At 41.5% G+C, this 16,949-nt stretch overlaps 1 protein-coding gene across 1 annotated transcript in view; it reads right to left on the bottom strand.

Annotated features, from left to right (window-relative positions):
* The window catches only part of LOC138683275 (junction-mediating and -regulatory protein-like), a 114,817-nt gene that overhangs the window by 55,455 nt on the left and 42,413 nt on the right, over positions 1–16,949 (bottom strand). Inside the window, 1 exon segment of the mRNA XM_069774845.1 lies at positions 11,092–11,261. Coding sequence (XP_069630946.1) covers positions 11,092–11,261 — 170 coding nt within the window.

Raw genomic sequence — 16,949 nt, 5'->3', positions numbered from 1 at the left:
AAGAAACATTTTGCAGTTGGACAAATAACTAGAACTGAGGACATCAGAGTTCAATTTCCTGCTATGCCACAACTTCCTGCAATAACTCAAGCAAATAATTTCATCTCTCTGGCCCTAATTCAAGTAACAGCGTTTAAGGTCTTTGTTGTCTCATTCATAGTAAGTGAAGAACTTAAGCAGGAACTTAGCTTTCTTAATAGTTCTATGGCAGAAAAGTATCATCTGTAAACCCACACGCAGGTAAACAAAGATATAATGGATTAAAACAGAAAGCCTCTGACAAGAACTATAAACATATACTAAAAGGACAAGCATCAAAATTAATAGAAAAATAGCCAAACATGGAATACAGAACTGAGGGCCATAAAATCCAGCTTTCCACCACCATGGAATGCTTTCCAATAAATCTGAAGTTAACTGCTTTCATAAACTGAGTTCTTAAAATAATTTCCATGTTATTGTTCTTACTCTGCTTTTGTAAAAACAAAAACAAAACAAAAAACTTCCACAAAACTCTCTGCTTGTTACTCCCGTTGGAACTCTGTTCCAGATATTCCCTCCTAACTGCCAGACATCTTCTTCCGTATTTCCAATGTATTCACAATCAGATAATACTATTTGTTCTTGCGCCAGTACTGAACAGCAACATGCATTGCTCTTCTTGACTAATATTTATTCCCTTTAGTATATTTATAGAGAGCAACTTTGTATCATCTCAGCCTTCATTTTATTTGTTGAAACAACTTCAAATCCTCTTGTAAAATAGACCCCATTCCTGGCATCATTGTGGTAGCCCTCCCTGCAGCTGCTCCAGTTAGAACTAATCTTTCTTGGGTTATCAGAAACGCATGGAAGAAAGGTATAGAAGAAATCTCACAAGTCCATGTGCAGTGATACTAACACCTCTCCTTTTGCTGCAAATACCTGATTTGACAGACTGGAGAGCATCTGCTGCTGTACCACCCTGTTGCGTTGGCAGCTCAATCACGTTGCTACCAAGTTATAAGACTATGGTTATTCTCATGTGCTATCATTTACAAAGTAATTCACGGTAAAAAAATTGTAATACTCTTCCCTAGCAATACGTATTAATAGCTATTATTAAATTTTCTATTATCCAGTCTTTTAAATAATCTGTTATTGTTCAAATAGAATACAAAGTCATGTTTCAATCCACCTCATGTGAATCCTGACTGTTCTCTAATTCAAATATTCATTTTAATTCATCACCGTTGCTGTCTGAGAAATCTCAGAAGACGGGAGTAAAATTCAGAAAAAAGCTTGGGTCTTTAAGTGTGAATACAGAAGCTCATCCTCAAAACCAACAGAAAATAATTTTAAAGAATTTCTAAATTATTTTATGGGAAACAAGGAGCACTATGACCAGTGATTAAAGGCAGGCTCTCACTCATATCTAGCAACTTGTGGAACAGAAGTATTCCTCCAACCAATTAAATATCAGGAGTCAATTATAGTCAGGCCATGATACTACAGGACACAATATTATAAAAAATGAGGTTAAGACGATCACTCACAATTAGTATCCTTGGCAATCAGAAAAAATTCAAACACTAAAAGAAACATCTTTCCCCATGAAAAGGGTGTACCACTTTTTTTAGAAACTCTCTTCTTTTCTAAGACTAAGTGTTCAAAAATCCATAGACAGCCTGCTAAACACCAACAGTGTTCTCAAACAGTCAGATCTGGTCCTTGCTCTGAATTTTCATTCTTTCAGTCTATTAATTCTCAACTCAAACTCTTACTGATAAATTAGTTTCTCAAGCATTTTAATCTTTTTAAAGGAATATCCAGTTTTTATCTTCTATGCCTAGGAAAAAGTAGCTAAATGATTTTCCCGAGAAGGTATTTCAGTTCCAATTTTCTAACACTGCAGTGAGTCAGTTTTAAGTGACCATAAATACCTGATCTTTTTCTTTCTCTTGGCAAATGGGAACTAAGCATCAGTGATGCACAAAATCCTCCAAACAAACAAAGAAACAAAGTATCTTCAAATGCTGGGGTTTGCCCTCTTTAATACTCTTTAAATTAGATTACCCAGTCATTCTCTGGGAAAAACAGTATAAATTATGTTCTAATAATGTTATTTAAAAAAACCCCAACAACTTATGTGGGATTTTGATAATTATATCCAAAGTAGGTTATCGTTTTTTTATGAGTAATTTTCTAATAATTTCTCACTACATTATTAAAAGCCTAACTATGATTATAAGTTTTATCTGTAGAATGCACCCCATTACTTCACTTGAGGTCCTTAAAACCTTCTGCTTTTTGCTTTCTTTAAACACAATGACCACTTAAAATAGTTTTTATTTCAAAGCCTTTTTGAACTTTTGATTGAACTGGAGAATATTATACAAATATTTAATGTAAGGTTAAAGAAAAAAATAAAATTGTCATTTTTACTGCCAATTTTAGTTTGCCAGTTTGAACACTGAAAGAGAAGAAAGCAAAAGTATTCCTAATCTGTTATTAAAAATAATAACTCAAATATGTTTAAATAAATATTCAGAGATTTCACAATTTTAGTTTCTTACTTAGCCTTTCCAAAAAGCTGTCACAGAAAGAAAAAGTTAAAAAAAGACAAGGAAAGCTACCAAGGTGAAACATACTTTTCTGAAAAATATGTCGCATCTTTACCAAAATCACTGTGTATTTCTTACAGAAGAAGATTAATTTTCCAGAAATAACTATTCATGCCTTCTTGAATAGAATCCTTAATAAAATTCTTATCTTTGCCAGCACATCCAACTCAGACAAAAGTAAAATGACAGTTGTGAAATCCAAGATATACTTAAATACTCAAAGATAATGATAACACTAAAAAAATGACAGCGGTAATAATAAAAGGATTGGAATGTACAAATGATGCACAGTGCAAATGCTCACCACCTGCTGATCAATGGGCAGTTAGTCCCTGAGCGGCGATTCCCCCCACTCCCACTCCCCCCAGTTTGTATACTAGGCATGACGTCACATGGTATGGAATACCCTGTTGGCCAGTTTGGGTCAGCTGCCCTGGCTGTGTCCTGTGCCAACTTCTTGTGCCCCTCCAGCCTTCTTGCTGGCTGGGCATGAGAAGCTGAAAAATCCTTGACATTAGTCTAAACACTACTGAGCAACAACTGAAAACATCAGTGTGTTATCAACATTCTTCTCATACTGAACTCAAAACATAGCACTGTACCAGCTACTAGGAAGACAATTAACTCTATCCCAGCTGAAACCAGGACAGTATCCACCCCTTATTCTATACCATTGATGTCATGCTCAGTTCTAATATACAGAAAGGAAAGTACTCTTAGAATTATAAAATATGAAAAACATTCTTAAAAAACCCAAGCAGTACTTTTTTGGAATATGATTTTGTTTATGAAAATATCACAGGATATACTGGACTGTGTGGATTCGATGGCCTGGCACATCAGACCCACAGAAGTATAAGGCTTTGGTAGACACTGGTGCACAGTGTACGCTGGTGCCATCAGGATACAGGGGCACGGAACCCATCTGGATCTCTGGAGTGACAGGGGGATGCCAAGAATTGACTATATTGGAGGCTGAAGTGAGCTTGACAGGGGACAAGTGGGAAAAGCACCCCATTGTGACCGGCCCAGAGGCCCCTTGTATCCTTGGCATTGACTACCTCAAGAGAGGGTACTTCAAGGACCCAAAGGGGTACCGATGGGCTTTTGGTGTAGCCACTGTAAATGCAGAGAAGATCAAACAGTTATCTATCTACCCTGCCTGGCCTCTTGGAAGATCCCTTCATTGTGGGATTGCTGCAAGTTGAAGAACAGCAGGTGCCAATCGCTACCAGGATGGTGCACCGTCGGCAATATCGGACAAACCAAGACTCCCTGGCTCCCATCCATGAGCTGATTCATCACCTAGAGAGCCAAGGAGTCATCAGCAAGACTCATTCACCTTTTAATAGTCCCATATGGCCAGTGCAAAAGTCTGATGGAGGGTGGAGGTTAACAGTAGATTATCGCGGCCTGAATGAAGTGACACCGCCACTGAGTGCTGCTGTACCAGACATGTTAGAGCTCCAATATGAACTGGCATCAAAGGCAGCCACGTGGTATGCTACAATTGATATTGCCAATGCATTTTTCTCCATTCCTTTGGCAGCAGAGTGCAGGCCACAGTTTGCTTTCACATGGAGAGGTGTCCAATACACCTGGAATCGACTGCCCCAGGGGTGGAAGCACAGTCCTACCATTTGTCACAGACTAATTCAAACGGCACTGGAACAAGGCGATGCCTCCGAACATTTACAATACATAGATGACATCATCGTGTGGGGCAATGAGGCAGAAGAAGTGTTTGAGAAGGGAAAAAGAATAATTCAGATTCTTCTGAAAGCTGGTTTTGCCATAAAGAAAAGCAAGGTCAAGGGACCTGCACAGGAGATTCAGTTCTTGGGAATAAAATGGCAGGATGGACGCCGTCATGTCCCTATGGATGTGGTTAACAAGATAGCAACTATGTCTCCACCAGCTAACAAGAAAGAAACACAAGCTTTCCTAGGCCTTGTGGGGTTCTGGAGAATGCATATTCCAGGTTACAGTCAGCTTGTGAGCCCTCTCTATCGAGTAACGCGGAAAAAGAACTATTTTGAATGGGGCCCTGAACAACAACAAGCCTTTGAGCATATCAGACAAGAAATAGCTCGTGCAGTAGCTCTTGGGCCTGTCCGGACAGGACCAGATGTGCAAAATATACTCTACACTGCAGCTGGGGAGCATGGTCTCACCTGGAGCCTGTGGCAGAAAACACCAGGAGAAACCCGAGGTCGACCATTAGGGTTTTGGAGCCGGGGGTACCGAGGATCAGAAGCCCACTACACCCCGACTGAAAAAGAGATACTAGCAGCATATGAGGGGGTTCGAGCCGCTTCAGAAGTTGTTGGTACAGAAGCATATCTCCTCTTGGCACCACGATTGCCTGTGCTACACTGGATGTTCAAAGGAAACATCCCCTCTACGCATCATGCAACCAGCGCTACATGGAGTAAGTGGATAGCATTGATCACGCAACGGGCTCGACTGGGGAAATCTAACCGCCCAGGAATTCTGGAAGAGATCATGGACTGGCCAGAAGGCAGAGATTTTGGAGCATCACCTGAGGAGGTGGCTCGTGCCCAAGAGGCACCACCATATAATGAGTTATCAGAAGACGAAAGGTGCTATGCTTTTTTTACTGATGGATCCTGTCGTGTGGTAGGGAACCATCGGAAGTGGAAAGCTGCTGTGTGGAGTCCCACACGCCAAGTCGTTGAGGCCACTGAAGGAGAAGGCGAGTCAAGTCAGTTTGCAGAAGTGAAAGCCATCCAACTAGCCCTAGACATTGCTGAACGAGAAAAGTGGCCGGTACTCTACCTCTATACCAACTCCTGGATGGTGGCTAATGCCCTATGGGGGTGGCTACAGCAGTGGAAGAAGACCAATTGGCAACACAGGGGTAAACCCATCTGGGCAGCAGCATTGTGGCAGGACATTGCTGCCCATGTAGAACACATAACTCTAAAGGTACGTCATGTAGATGCTCACATGCCCAAAAGCCGTGCCACTGAAGAACATCGAAATAATGAACAGGTAGACAAGGCTGCCAAAATAGAAATAGCTCAGGTGGACCTGGACTGGGAGCGTAAGGGTGAGCTATTTGTAGCTCGATGGGCCCATGAGACATCGGGACATCTAGGGAGAGATGCAACATATAGGTGGGCTCGTGATCGAGGGGTGGACCTGACCATGGAGGGCATCACACAGGTCACTCATGAATGTGAAACATGTGCTGCAATCAAACGAGCCACCAGAGTAAAGTCTCCCTGGAACAGAGGGTGGTGGCTGGGCTTTCGATATGGCGAGGCCTGGCAAATTGACTACATCGGACCACTGCCACGAACACGCCAAGGCAAGCGCTACATACTCACCATGGTGGAAGCAACTACTGGTTGGCTAGAAACATATCCTGTAAACCATGCCACTGCCCGAAACACCATCTTAGGCCTCGAAAGGCAAATTTTATGGCGACACGGTACCCCAGAAAGAATTGAATCAGACAATGGGACTCGTTTCCGAAATAACCTCATAAGCTCCTGGGCAAAGAAACATGGCATTGAGTGGGTGTACCACATACCCTATCACCCGCAAGCATCTGGAAAAATTGAGAGATATAATGGACTGTTAAAGACTATGTTGAGAGCGCTAGGCAATGGGACATGGAAGCATTGGGATACAAATTTAGCAGAAGCCACTTGGCTAGTTAACACCAGAGGATCTGCTAACCGTCCTGGTCCTGCCCAAACAAAACCCCTACATACTGTGGGAGGAGATAAGGTCCCCGTAGTGCACATGGGGAAGTGGCTGGGGAAGGCAGTGTGGATTGCACCTCCCATGGGAAAAGGCAAACCCATTCGTGGGATTGTCTTTGCTCAGGGACCTGGGTGTACTTGGTGGGTAATGCGGAAGGATGGGGAGACCCAGTGTGTGCCTCAAGGACATTTAACCTTGGGGGAAAAATAATCTGTGATGTGAGTTGTATGTTGTAGGAAGTAATGTAGCAGGAATGACCTGAACTGCAGAGGAGTGAACTTTGCAAGGAACCAGACAAGTGCATCGGTGACCCAAACCAAGCCGGTGTTGGTGCCCAACGATCGAACATACTGCTTCTCCTGTCCTGACCACTCATCTTGATGGATGGGGCCCAAGTCATAACCTGTGTGTGAACATCAGGAAGAGTGGAAGAAGCCCATGGAATATCTATCTCTTAAAGGACAGGGGATAGTAATTAATAAGAATGTATAAATCCGTACGTTGGGTATAAAAGTGGTTTAAGTATGTAGTTTCAGTTGTAAGTGTTGGTAAGAAAGGATTTCAGTAATGAGAATTAAATACAATGGCATGGTTAGAAGATATCTGTATTAAGTTATGTGGAACCTGAGCAGGACGCAAATGGTATGGAATAAGGGGTGGAGATTGTATTGGGTCTGGCTGAGATGGAGTTAATACTCCCCATAGCAGCCCTCATAGCACTGTGCTCTGCATCAGTAGCTAGAAAGGTGTTGATAGCACACCAGTGTTTTGGCTACTGCTGAGCAGTGCTGGCACAGCATCAAGGCTGTCTCTCCAACATTTTTGCCCCCCCTCAATGGCAGGCTGGGGCAGGGCAAGATCTTGGGAGGGGACATAACCAGGACAGCTGACCTAAACCAACCAAACAGATATTCCATACCATATGACGTCAGCTCAGATATAAAAGCTAAGTTAAGGGAGACGGAAGGGGGGGCATTTTGTCTTCCGGAGCAACCACTACGCGTACTGAAGCCCTGCTTCCCGAGAAGCGGCTAGACATTGCTTGCTGATGGGAAGTAGAGAATAACATCATTTGTTTTGTCTTTGCTTTCGCGCGCGCAACCTTTGCTATCACTTTATTAAACTGTCCTTATCTTGACCCACGAGCCTTTTGTTATATTTTCTCCCCCCTGTCCAGCTGAGGAGGGGGAGTGATAGAGCGGCTTTGGTGGGCACCTGGCATCCAGCCAGGGTCAACCCACCACAAACATTTATCATGTAAATTAAAAATTGTTTTTGAAGTGTATCTTTAGAACTGAACTATATGCTTCTAAGAGGAAAAAAGCGAAAACTAGTTACTGAATCCTATATATGCAAGAAGGGACTTGTTGGAATTTAAGTCTCCAGTCACTCATTTCCATTTGTCCAAACTATTTTACATAATTAGAGAATTACAAAGGATTCTCACTGTGATTTAATGTTTCCATTTACTGTCATGAGGACAAGACTTGACAACCAATCCACGAAAGCACTCTGGTCTACCTGAAAAGGAAAGTTTTCATCATTCCCATCAAACAAAATTTAGAACAACAACAGATGGAACTTAAGAGGTACAAATCAGGAAAATAAAAAAGCGCAATATGTAATTTGTGTAGTTTCTTTTAATTTTTTAAAATACAGATAACCATAGGGCTAACATAAAAATAAAATTAAAAAATTATAACTAACCTAATTTTCTCTTCAATTCAGACTTCACAAACATTGCTCAAATTCCAAGTATCTACATATGCAAAGTTACAGCCCATATGCAGCTCCTCCTACTGTACCTGAATTGCTTAAAACCCTTACCACACTATACTTGCAATTACCCTCCTTCCACATATGAAGATGCATTCATGATATATTAGAATCTCTAGTTTTCCTAGATAAATCAAAATATTAAAATTGTCATTTTATTGAAATTCAGAAGACCCTATCACTATTTAAAATACACCATCATTGACATGGACAGCTTCTGCAAGCAATTTTTGACGTGTGACTGGAGTAGTCTTCAAACAACCTATACACGAAAAAAGCAAATACATTTATTTGGTTTACTTTTTATAAGAGCTTGTCACAATGACAAAGAAATTAAGTGAAGTATTAAAAAGAGGAGTCTTCTTAAAGTTCAACTGCCAACTTCAGCAGTTTTATATTATTTTATCCACTAAATAACATCCATGAAGATTCAAAAGAATCAAATAGTTTCTTGTACTTCACAAATATCTATTGCCTCCAAACAGAAGGATTGAGTCCCCCTGAAGTGTATGCACTCAGTACAGCTGGTTGGCAGACCAATTATCTGCTGTACTGAACAGGCGCACAGAGCAGAAGAGAGGCTGCAGCATGTTCAGCAGAGGTATGGCTTTAGTGGCTTTGGGAAATTTTGGTCCCAGATCTTCATAATGCTACAGATACTTGCTGATACAAGTGGAAGGTAGAGGAACAGGTGGTGCTTGGTCTCTGTAGGCCTGTCGAGTCAGGGGTGACATGATATCCAATATGACTCCTTAAGTTTTAAACCAAAAGATATATTCACACCAGGACAGAGATAATCACTAATAAACACAAAGAACAATTCTGAGATTGATCCTTGCTGTGCTACATTAACAAATGTCCTGCACTCTGATCCAACAGTGCTCCTTCCAACACAGCCTGCCCTTAACTCCAGCTTACATAGGCTTTATCAAGGTTGCAAATTTTTGTGCTTATCTCCATGTTCTCCAACTGAACTAACACAGTACTTGGAAAACTCTGTATTGAAACCAAAATCAGAAGATGCTGTTCCTGCACAGGCAATTATTCATAAAAGTTTTTTTAAAATATTATAGAGAAATCCATTTTATTACGAAGGTGAGAAAGAGACAGGTGATTTGCATATCATAACTTGGAAAATGTAGTAGCTTTCTAGATATTTACAGTGTGAACACATTTTAGGAAACAAAAAAGTGCTTGATTAGCATACTAAGTGAAAACTACAGAAACAAGGGCATTTTTATTGTCCATCTTAAATAAAAAAATAAAAAAAAAATCAATCAGCAAGGTGGCTTTAGATTTGGAGAAGAGGGAATTATTAAGTGCAAGAAAAACAAGTATATTATTTCCCATGTGTCTCCCTTTCCTACTCAGTGGAGGCAAATTTATATAACCAAACACAGCAGGAAGGTCTTCACTTCTTAAGCTTAAAGGAGAAACTGTATCACTTTTCTTTATGATAAGACTGCAACCCTTCTTCTCCAGTATGGGATTCCCAGTCACTTTTGTCACATCCAACTCTGCATACTTAGGGCTATGACATTTCGGAACAGAAGTTGGTCCTGATATCTCCCCATCAACCATGTTTTGACCCAGAGCTGTCTATACCTTGTAACTCACTATCCCAAAATACCATGCCCATGCACACCCATCAGATGTTCCTCATTCCTCCTTCCCAAAAAGCCCCAACCTCTCAGTTCAGAGTCCTCCATCCTCTCACTATACTGCAACAAATCTCTACTTTTTTGATCCAACCCCTAATGTTTTTACACATCAAAACAAGCAATCATTCATTTACCAGACTGAGATCTCATTCAACAAAAATTCACGGAAGGACGCCACTGGGAGAAAAATAAGATGTGCTAGGGAAAAGACAATGCATGGCTGCCCTAAACATCTGAATATATTAAATACAATATTTCCAATTGTATTTGCTGGATTGTCTCATCAACTCTTGGCCAAGGATGGCAGCAGCCTGATAAACTCAAGTTTCCAGACAACTCTTGGCTTTCTAAATATAGAGCATTGAAATGAAGCAAACTTTTTAGTTTTGTGCTCTGGGTCTTGCATGTACTCTCTCTTCCTTGCAGATCAAGCTGTCTTCTACAGAAGGTCCTAAAATAGGCACATAGTCTATCAAGCTTGGAAACCTACCAATCTATACAGTGCTAAAGTCATGAGTTCTCTGGATAACCTTTTCATAACAGAGCCACCAGTTTAGTCAAATTTTGCTGAAAGATTTGAAAAGTGCTTTAAAAAACAAGCAACTGATTGGTTAAAATGTAAATTAATATTAGTATGACAGAAAGCTCTTAGCACGGAATATCCATATGATAGCAAACTTTAAAAGAGGATTTGTAATATTTTTGCTTTTGAGGAGGTGTCATAAAATCCAATAAATGTGGGCTTTTTTCTGCTAAGACATTTAAACACAGTTTAATGCATGCACTCTTTCCTCAGGAAAGCTGTAGCTAGCATAACTCCCTCTGGAAGACTGCCTTAATAATTAGGGTAAGCAGAGACAAAGAGAGTGCAGTAGAAAAGGCTAGTCATCTGTATCTTGCATCTGGAATGTCAAAACTACTCCAAAAAGGTGATCATGCCTCTGAGAGCTAAAGTGTGGAGATTACATAGCAGCAGATTTCTGTTCCTATCCCTTCTCTTCATTTTATTAATCTCAGTGGATAGCATTAACAGTAAAAACTGTCTTCCTGATTGACTAACCAGGAAAAGGTGAACAGAAAACATAAATAAGTGGCACAAAACCCACCACACCTACACTGCAACTCCATTTGCCTAACATGGTAGAATGTGGTAAAAGTTAAAATACAGACTTTTATTATTAAAAGCTGAAAAATAATGACTTTAAAGTCTGTTGTTTTTTGTTGTTTGTTCCCCCCCCCCCCCCCAAGTACATTCTTCAAGGTTTGGTTTTTTTCCTGCATGTTTTATTTTTCTATTTATTGGTATGAAAAATTACCTCCTCCTTCAGTGCATGTTTCTTCTGCTCCAAACAGATTTCTTTAGCACGCATCAACTGCAAAGTCTCCTTAGAAACTGCATACTGAAGCTTTTCCATACGTTCCACTGCTGCTGCCCATGCTGCCTTACCAAATTTTTTCTGGTCTGCTCGCATTCGATCGTACACAGCTAGAGAAGGGAAGAAAAAACAGACAGCTTACCAGTCTACTCTTCAGATTACTAGTGATTCTACTGTAGAGACTATGCACATATTTGTATCTAAAAACATACAAAGTTCTCTTAGCAGAGAATAGTCATTCTACAGAGCATTAACCTTCATATCTAAGATGTAAGTATTCTTAGGACTTGTGTAAATATGCAATTAGCTATTTGTTGATCATTAAACCATTATAATTCCAATTTTTGTTGCCCACAGAGGAACCATTCTGAATACACAGTACTTGAACACTTGAACCACACATTCAGAAATCCTGACTTAATAAAAGTATCTGGTTAATATTATCATGGGGCCTTAAACTACATCCCAAATTTTCCCTGCTTCTGAAAGCCCCAATCATCAGCTACTAAAGTCTCCAGTTTCCCTTGATAACTTTTACAGCACATTCATAACTTTAACACAAATCTGCAGAGTGAAATAAGAATTACAATTTAAAACAAAAATTTCAGTTTGACCTCAAGTGCGATTCTGTAAGAATACTGAATTAAATTTAAATGAGAATATCTATTTTTTTTACCTCAAAATGCAGGTTGCTTTACAAAATTAATTCAAGTTAACTAAAAAAAGTACAATCTGCCCTTACTATGCAGAGATGAATGAGAATCTTTTCAGTAAGAGTTCAGAGTAGCAGTAGTCCCTTGCTTGATTCAGACTTTTTCTTCTTGAGCACCAGACATCATTTAGGCTGACACACGAGACTTTCACAATTTTTAATATACAGAACAATCACATGATACTGTACACTTAGCTTTGCAAAGCAAAGGCCATGAGAGTCACAGAACCAAAGGGGTAGCGTGTGCACCTTGTGAAGTTCAACAAGCTCAAGAGCAAGGTCCTGCACCTGGGTCAGGGCAATCCCAGGCACAAATACAGGCTGGGGGATGAGCGGTTTGAGAGCAGCCCTGCAGAGAAGGACTTGGGGGTGTTGGTGGATGAAAAACTGAATATGAGCCAGCAATGTGTGCTTGCAGCCCAGAAAGCCAATTGCATCCTGGGCTGCATCAAAAGAAGCGTGACCAGCAGGTCAAGGGAGGTGATTGTGCCCCTCTGCTCTGCTCTTGTGTGTAGAGAAATTCCATGTGGGGATGGACGACAGGACACCAATATGATGATCAAAGTCGCCAGTTTATTGAGCCTAGCTGATCATTCTTATACAATTCTCTAAGTTCCTTAAAAGCTCTGATTGGTTGCTGCATGCAAGCATATAGTGTCCACGCGCACAAGCATAAAATATGATTGGTTATATCGACACTGTACACGCGCATAAACATAAGATATAATTGGTTATACTAACTCTGTACACGCGCATAAACATAGGACATAATTGGTTATATCAACTAAAACAGGCAAAACTTGTCTCAGTCTAATTGGTCAAGATAAACTGCCGAATTGAGGTTCTTTGTGCCAAGTTCCCTTTATCATGGAATGCGCACCTGTGTTCTTCTAATTGGCATCTTTCTTTTTTCTGTCTTCTTGTTTATTCTGTTCAAGGCCTTCTAAAGGCGTCTGGAATGCTCTTGTGACCATTAGCTAAATATGTGTCCACAATTCCCCCTTTTTTGTTTTTCGTCAATTACCACAGCCTTACTTGATCTATCAATTAATTTTTAAACACATTGCAACATACAAGGCACACAAAATAAAAAAAACCCAAACACTAAAAGATAAACCAAAACTATCTTAACTAATGATTTAAGAGCAGCTCTATTTTGTAAGGTTGTGTGTCTAATACTATCTACATCTAACAGTAAATCAGATAATACTACACCAATCTGTATTCAGGGACCCCAGAATTTGTGATTCCTGGGGTGGCAATGAGGGTGAATGCCCGATCCGTGGAAACCAGGCATTCCCATCCATTGAGTCCATGACCTGCTGCACAGGGGTCTCCATCAGTAAGTTCTTAAACTTTGTTGATGTCAGTGGAACCCCCTATTAAACCTGTGAAAAAGGGATTGCTTGGTGTTGCTGTACTGAGGTATAAGCAATCTTGTCTGGTCATGTCAGCCAGGGTCATCCAGATGTTTTCTTTGGTTTGCGGCGGTATCCATGACTACGTCCATCCGAGGACTGTGAGGAAGATGGACCATCTGTACATTCTTGTGCCATCTTGCTCCGTGAACTCAGCCCAGCAATCGGTAGGTGTCAGCTTTACGTGGGTGTCCCCACGGAGGCAACAATGGCCTTGCCGTACACCAGCCCGATGCTCTTTGGAAAATCCCGGTATTTATACATTTGCAGAGGAATGGATTTCAGCACACGTGGCCAGCGGGTGCCAAAATCCACCTCAGTTGCAACCTATGACGCATGCGCTCACTGGCCAGGCACGCTGCACAAGTCATAGCCATCCTGTCTATTGGTTCATGGGCTTTGTGATGCGGTTGCAATGCACAGAGAATCTTGACCTGTTATGTTGGCCAAGGTGACCTACACGTTAGTTTTTGGCTGAGGTGGTATTCATATTGCCGCACCATCTAGGATGTTCCAGATGATGATGGTCGTACAAATCGAGCGGGAGTCCATTGTGGGCCTGTATCTGTGGAAACACAATCATAACCTTGTTCCCAGGTTATTAATGGAAATGGACCTTCCCATTGCCCTGTTTCTAGATTCTTAACTAAAACCATGACCTTACCCCTAATTTTGGCTTTAGCTAACTTTTCTTGTGGAGAGAGATTCCCTACTCTCCCTTTTTGTATTTCGTCAGTTAACACCTGCTGTATTGCCCTTTGCAAAGATCTATGAACACAATTAATTAAACACAGTAAAAACAACATTATACCTAATAAAATACACAAGAATAAAAGACTGTTCAGGTAATGCCAATGACACACAAAAAGAGGTTTGATTAATAGCTTTAGCTAGTGACACCCAAACATTCTTACTGTCCCACGGCGTTAAATGATGTGGATCAATCACCGGTGTCACTGCCATGCTGCTTACTACAGTCAGTGTGTTCCATATCAATCTCAGCATAAGGTTTCAAATTTATGGGTAAATCAGGAACGTATCTGCCAGACATGGATGATGTGATTTTTTGTTCAATTGCTGCCAAGGCTTGCCGCCCCAGCGCACTTAGTTGTCTTGTAGAAGTTAAGCTATCGCTGCCCCGCAATAAATCCAGCAGCGGCTGTAAGTCTGTATTTGTAATACCACAATAAGGTCGAATCCACTTTGGGTCTCCGACAAGTTTTTGTATGTCATGTACGTTTCACATGCCCTGGTTGACCACACTGATAACATGTTAAAGGGCCTTTGTGTGGACCGCGGTATCCTTTTCCCTGTCTCACCATCAGTCGTAACGCTACAGCGAGTGCTGCAGCATGAGCTTCAGCATGTATTTTTGCTTTCTCTTGTTCCTGTATTATAGGTAAGTGATTACAAGCCTCGATGATATCTACTAATGTAGCTGTTCGCAGAAGTGATGCAATGATTTGTCTGCATTTTGCATTTGCATTTTGAATGGCTAAGTCTTTTCCGACAGCAGGGCTGGCAGTTTTTCTCGCTTCGCGGCAGCCTCCAACTGTGCCAGCTTTTCTATTACTAAACTGCAACTGCTGCGAAGTGAGCTCCGGCCCCTCTTCATGCTCTTGAGGCGACCCAGGCGCAGACGGAGGCAACGGAGGGTATATGCTAGGTATAATTTGTTCATGTTGAATGGTGGTATCTGGGGGCTGTTTTCTCGTAGGTGGATTTTTACTCGCTTCCTGATTCCGTAGGGTTTCCTTTAAGCGTACGGTTAGGGAGGCTTGGGAACTGTCAGATGGCTGATTAATATCGGCAGTCCCAGGGAGTGGAGCAGAAGTCAAGGGCACAGGAGCAGGCGGACAAGCTCCAAAAAGTCTCTCTCGCTGCATTATGTTTTTCTCCCCGCTTTTCCCCTTCGCTTGCGGTTGGAGAGAGAGCAGCAAAAGCAGACGCAGATGCTTTACGATCTGCTTTCATTTCTTGCAGAGGTGTCTTAATTAATTTCCATAAAGTTGCAAGACCTTTAACTTCTTCAGACCCGTCACTAATTTCATCCCATAGGGAGGTTCCGATAGCTTTCCAGGTACTAAGCTCAAAAGCTGTACCCACACTAATTAAAAGGTTTCTGTCCTTGCTCCATTGTAGAAGCCACTTTAAACAAGCTTTATCATATTTTTTGCCTCTCTCAGAGAGTATATGTTGGGGGAGCTTAACTACCGCTTCTTCTTCTTTGGAAAGCGTAGACCCCATCTCCTCCCCCGACCGCTCACCTCCTTTACGGGCGAGTCCTTTTTAATATCCATCTCTGTTTTTTCAGCCAGCCTCATAAATGTCTTTATGGCTGCCTTTTCCTTCGCAGATGCTGCGAAACCCATGCCGCCTTTTATCACGTAAGCTTACGATTCCTGCCTCTCTCGAGCAGCCCGGCGCTTTCTTATAAGCCCACCGGCATCCGCGGCAATCTCCCCCGCCTTTTCAGTTGTTAGCGTTCCCCTCTTGTTCCTTACTGGATCACGTCGGAGGTCACCAGATGTAGAGAAATTCCATGTGGGGATGGACGACAGGACACCAATATGATGATCAAAGTCGCCAGTTTATTGAGCCTAGCTGATCATTCTTATACAATTCTCTAAGTTCCTTAAAAGCTCTGATTGGTTGCTGCATGCAAGCATATAGTGTCCACGCGCACAAGCATAAAATATGATTGGTTATATTGACACTGTACACGTGCATAAACATAAGATATAGTTGGTTATACTAACTCTGTACACGTGCATAAACATAGGACATAATTGGTTATATCAACTAAAACATGCGAAACTTGTCTCAGTCTAATTGGTCAAGATAAACTGCCGAATTGAGGTTCTTTGTGCCAAGTTCCCTTTATCGTGGAATGCGCACCTGTGTTCTTCTAATTGGCATCTTTCTTTTTTTTGTCTTCTTGTTTATTCTGTTCAAGGCCTTCTAAAGGCATCTGGAATGCTCTTGTGACCCTTAGCTAAATATGTGTCCACACTTGTGAGACCCCACCTGGAGTACTGTGTTCAGCTCTGGGGCCCCCAACATAAGAAGGACATGGACCTGTTGGAGTGAGTCCAGAGGAGGTCCATGAAGATTATCAGGGGGCTGGAGCACATCCCCTATGAGGATAGGCTGAGAGAGTTGAGGTTGTTTATCCTGGAGAAGAGAAGGCTCCAGGGAGACCTTATTGCGGCCTTTCAATACTTAAAGGGGGCTTATAAGAAAGATGGGGACAGACTTTTTACAAGGGCATGTAGTGATAGGACAAGGGGTAATGGCCTTAAAGTGAAAGAGGGTACATTCAGACTAGATATAAGGAAGAAATTCTTCACTGTGAGGGTGGTGAGGCACTGGAACAGGTTGCCCATAGAGGTTGTGGATGCCCCCACCCTGGAAGTGTTCAAGGCCAGGTTGGATGGGGCTTTGAGCAACCTGGTCTAGTAGAAGGTGTCCCTGCCTATGGCAGGGGGGTTGAAACTAGATGAACTTTAAGGTCCCTTCCAACCCAAACCATTCTATGATTCTATGATTCAGTCCCTAGGTGCTAGAAGATATTACATGCTGTTGTTAGGTAATAAAAAATACCTTTTTGTTCTCATGTGTTTTTCCTCTGTCATCTGTTAATATTTTGGTATGTAAGACCACCCTGT

The sequence above is a fragment of the Haliaeetus albicilla genome, chromosome W (genome assembly GCF_947461875.1).
Source record: "Haliaeetus albicilla chromosome W, bHalAlb1.1, whole genome shotgun sequence".
Lineage (NCBI taxonomy): Eukaryota > Metazoa > Chordata > Aves > Accipitriformes > Accipitridae > Haliaeetus > Haliaeetus albicilla.
This window is presented reverse-complemented; position numbering and strand designations above follow the sequence as displayed.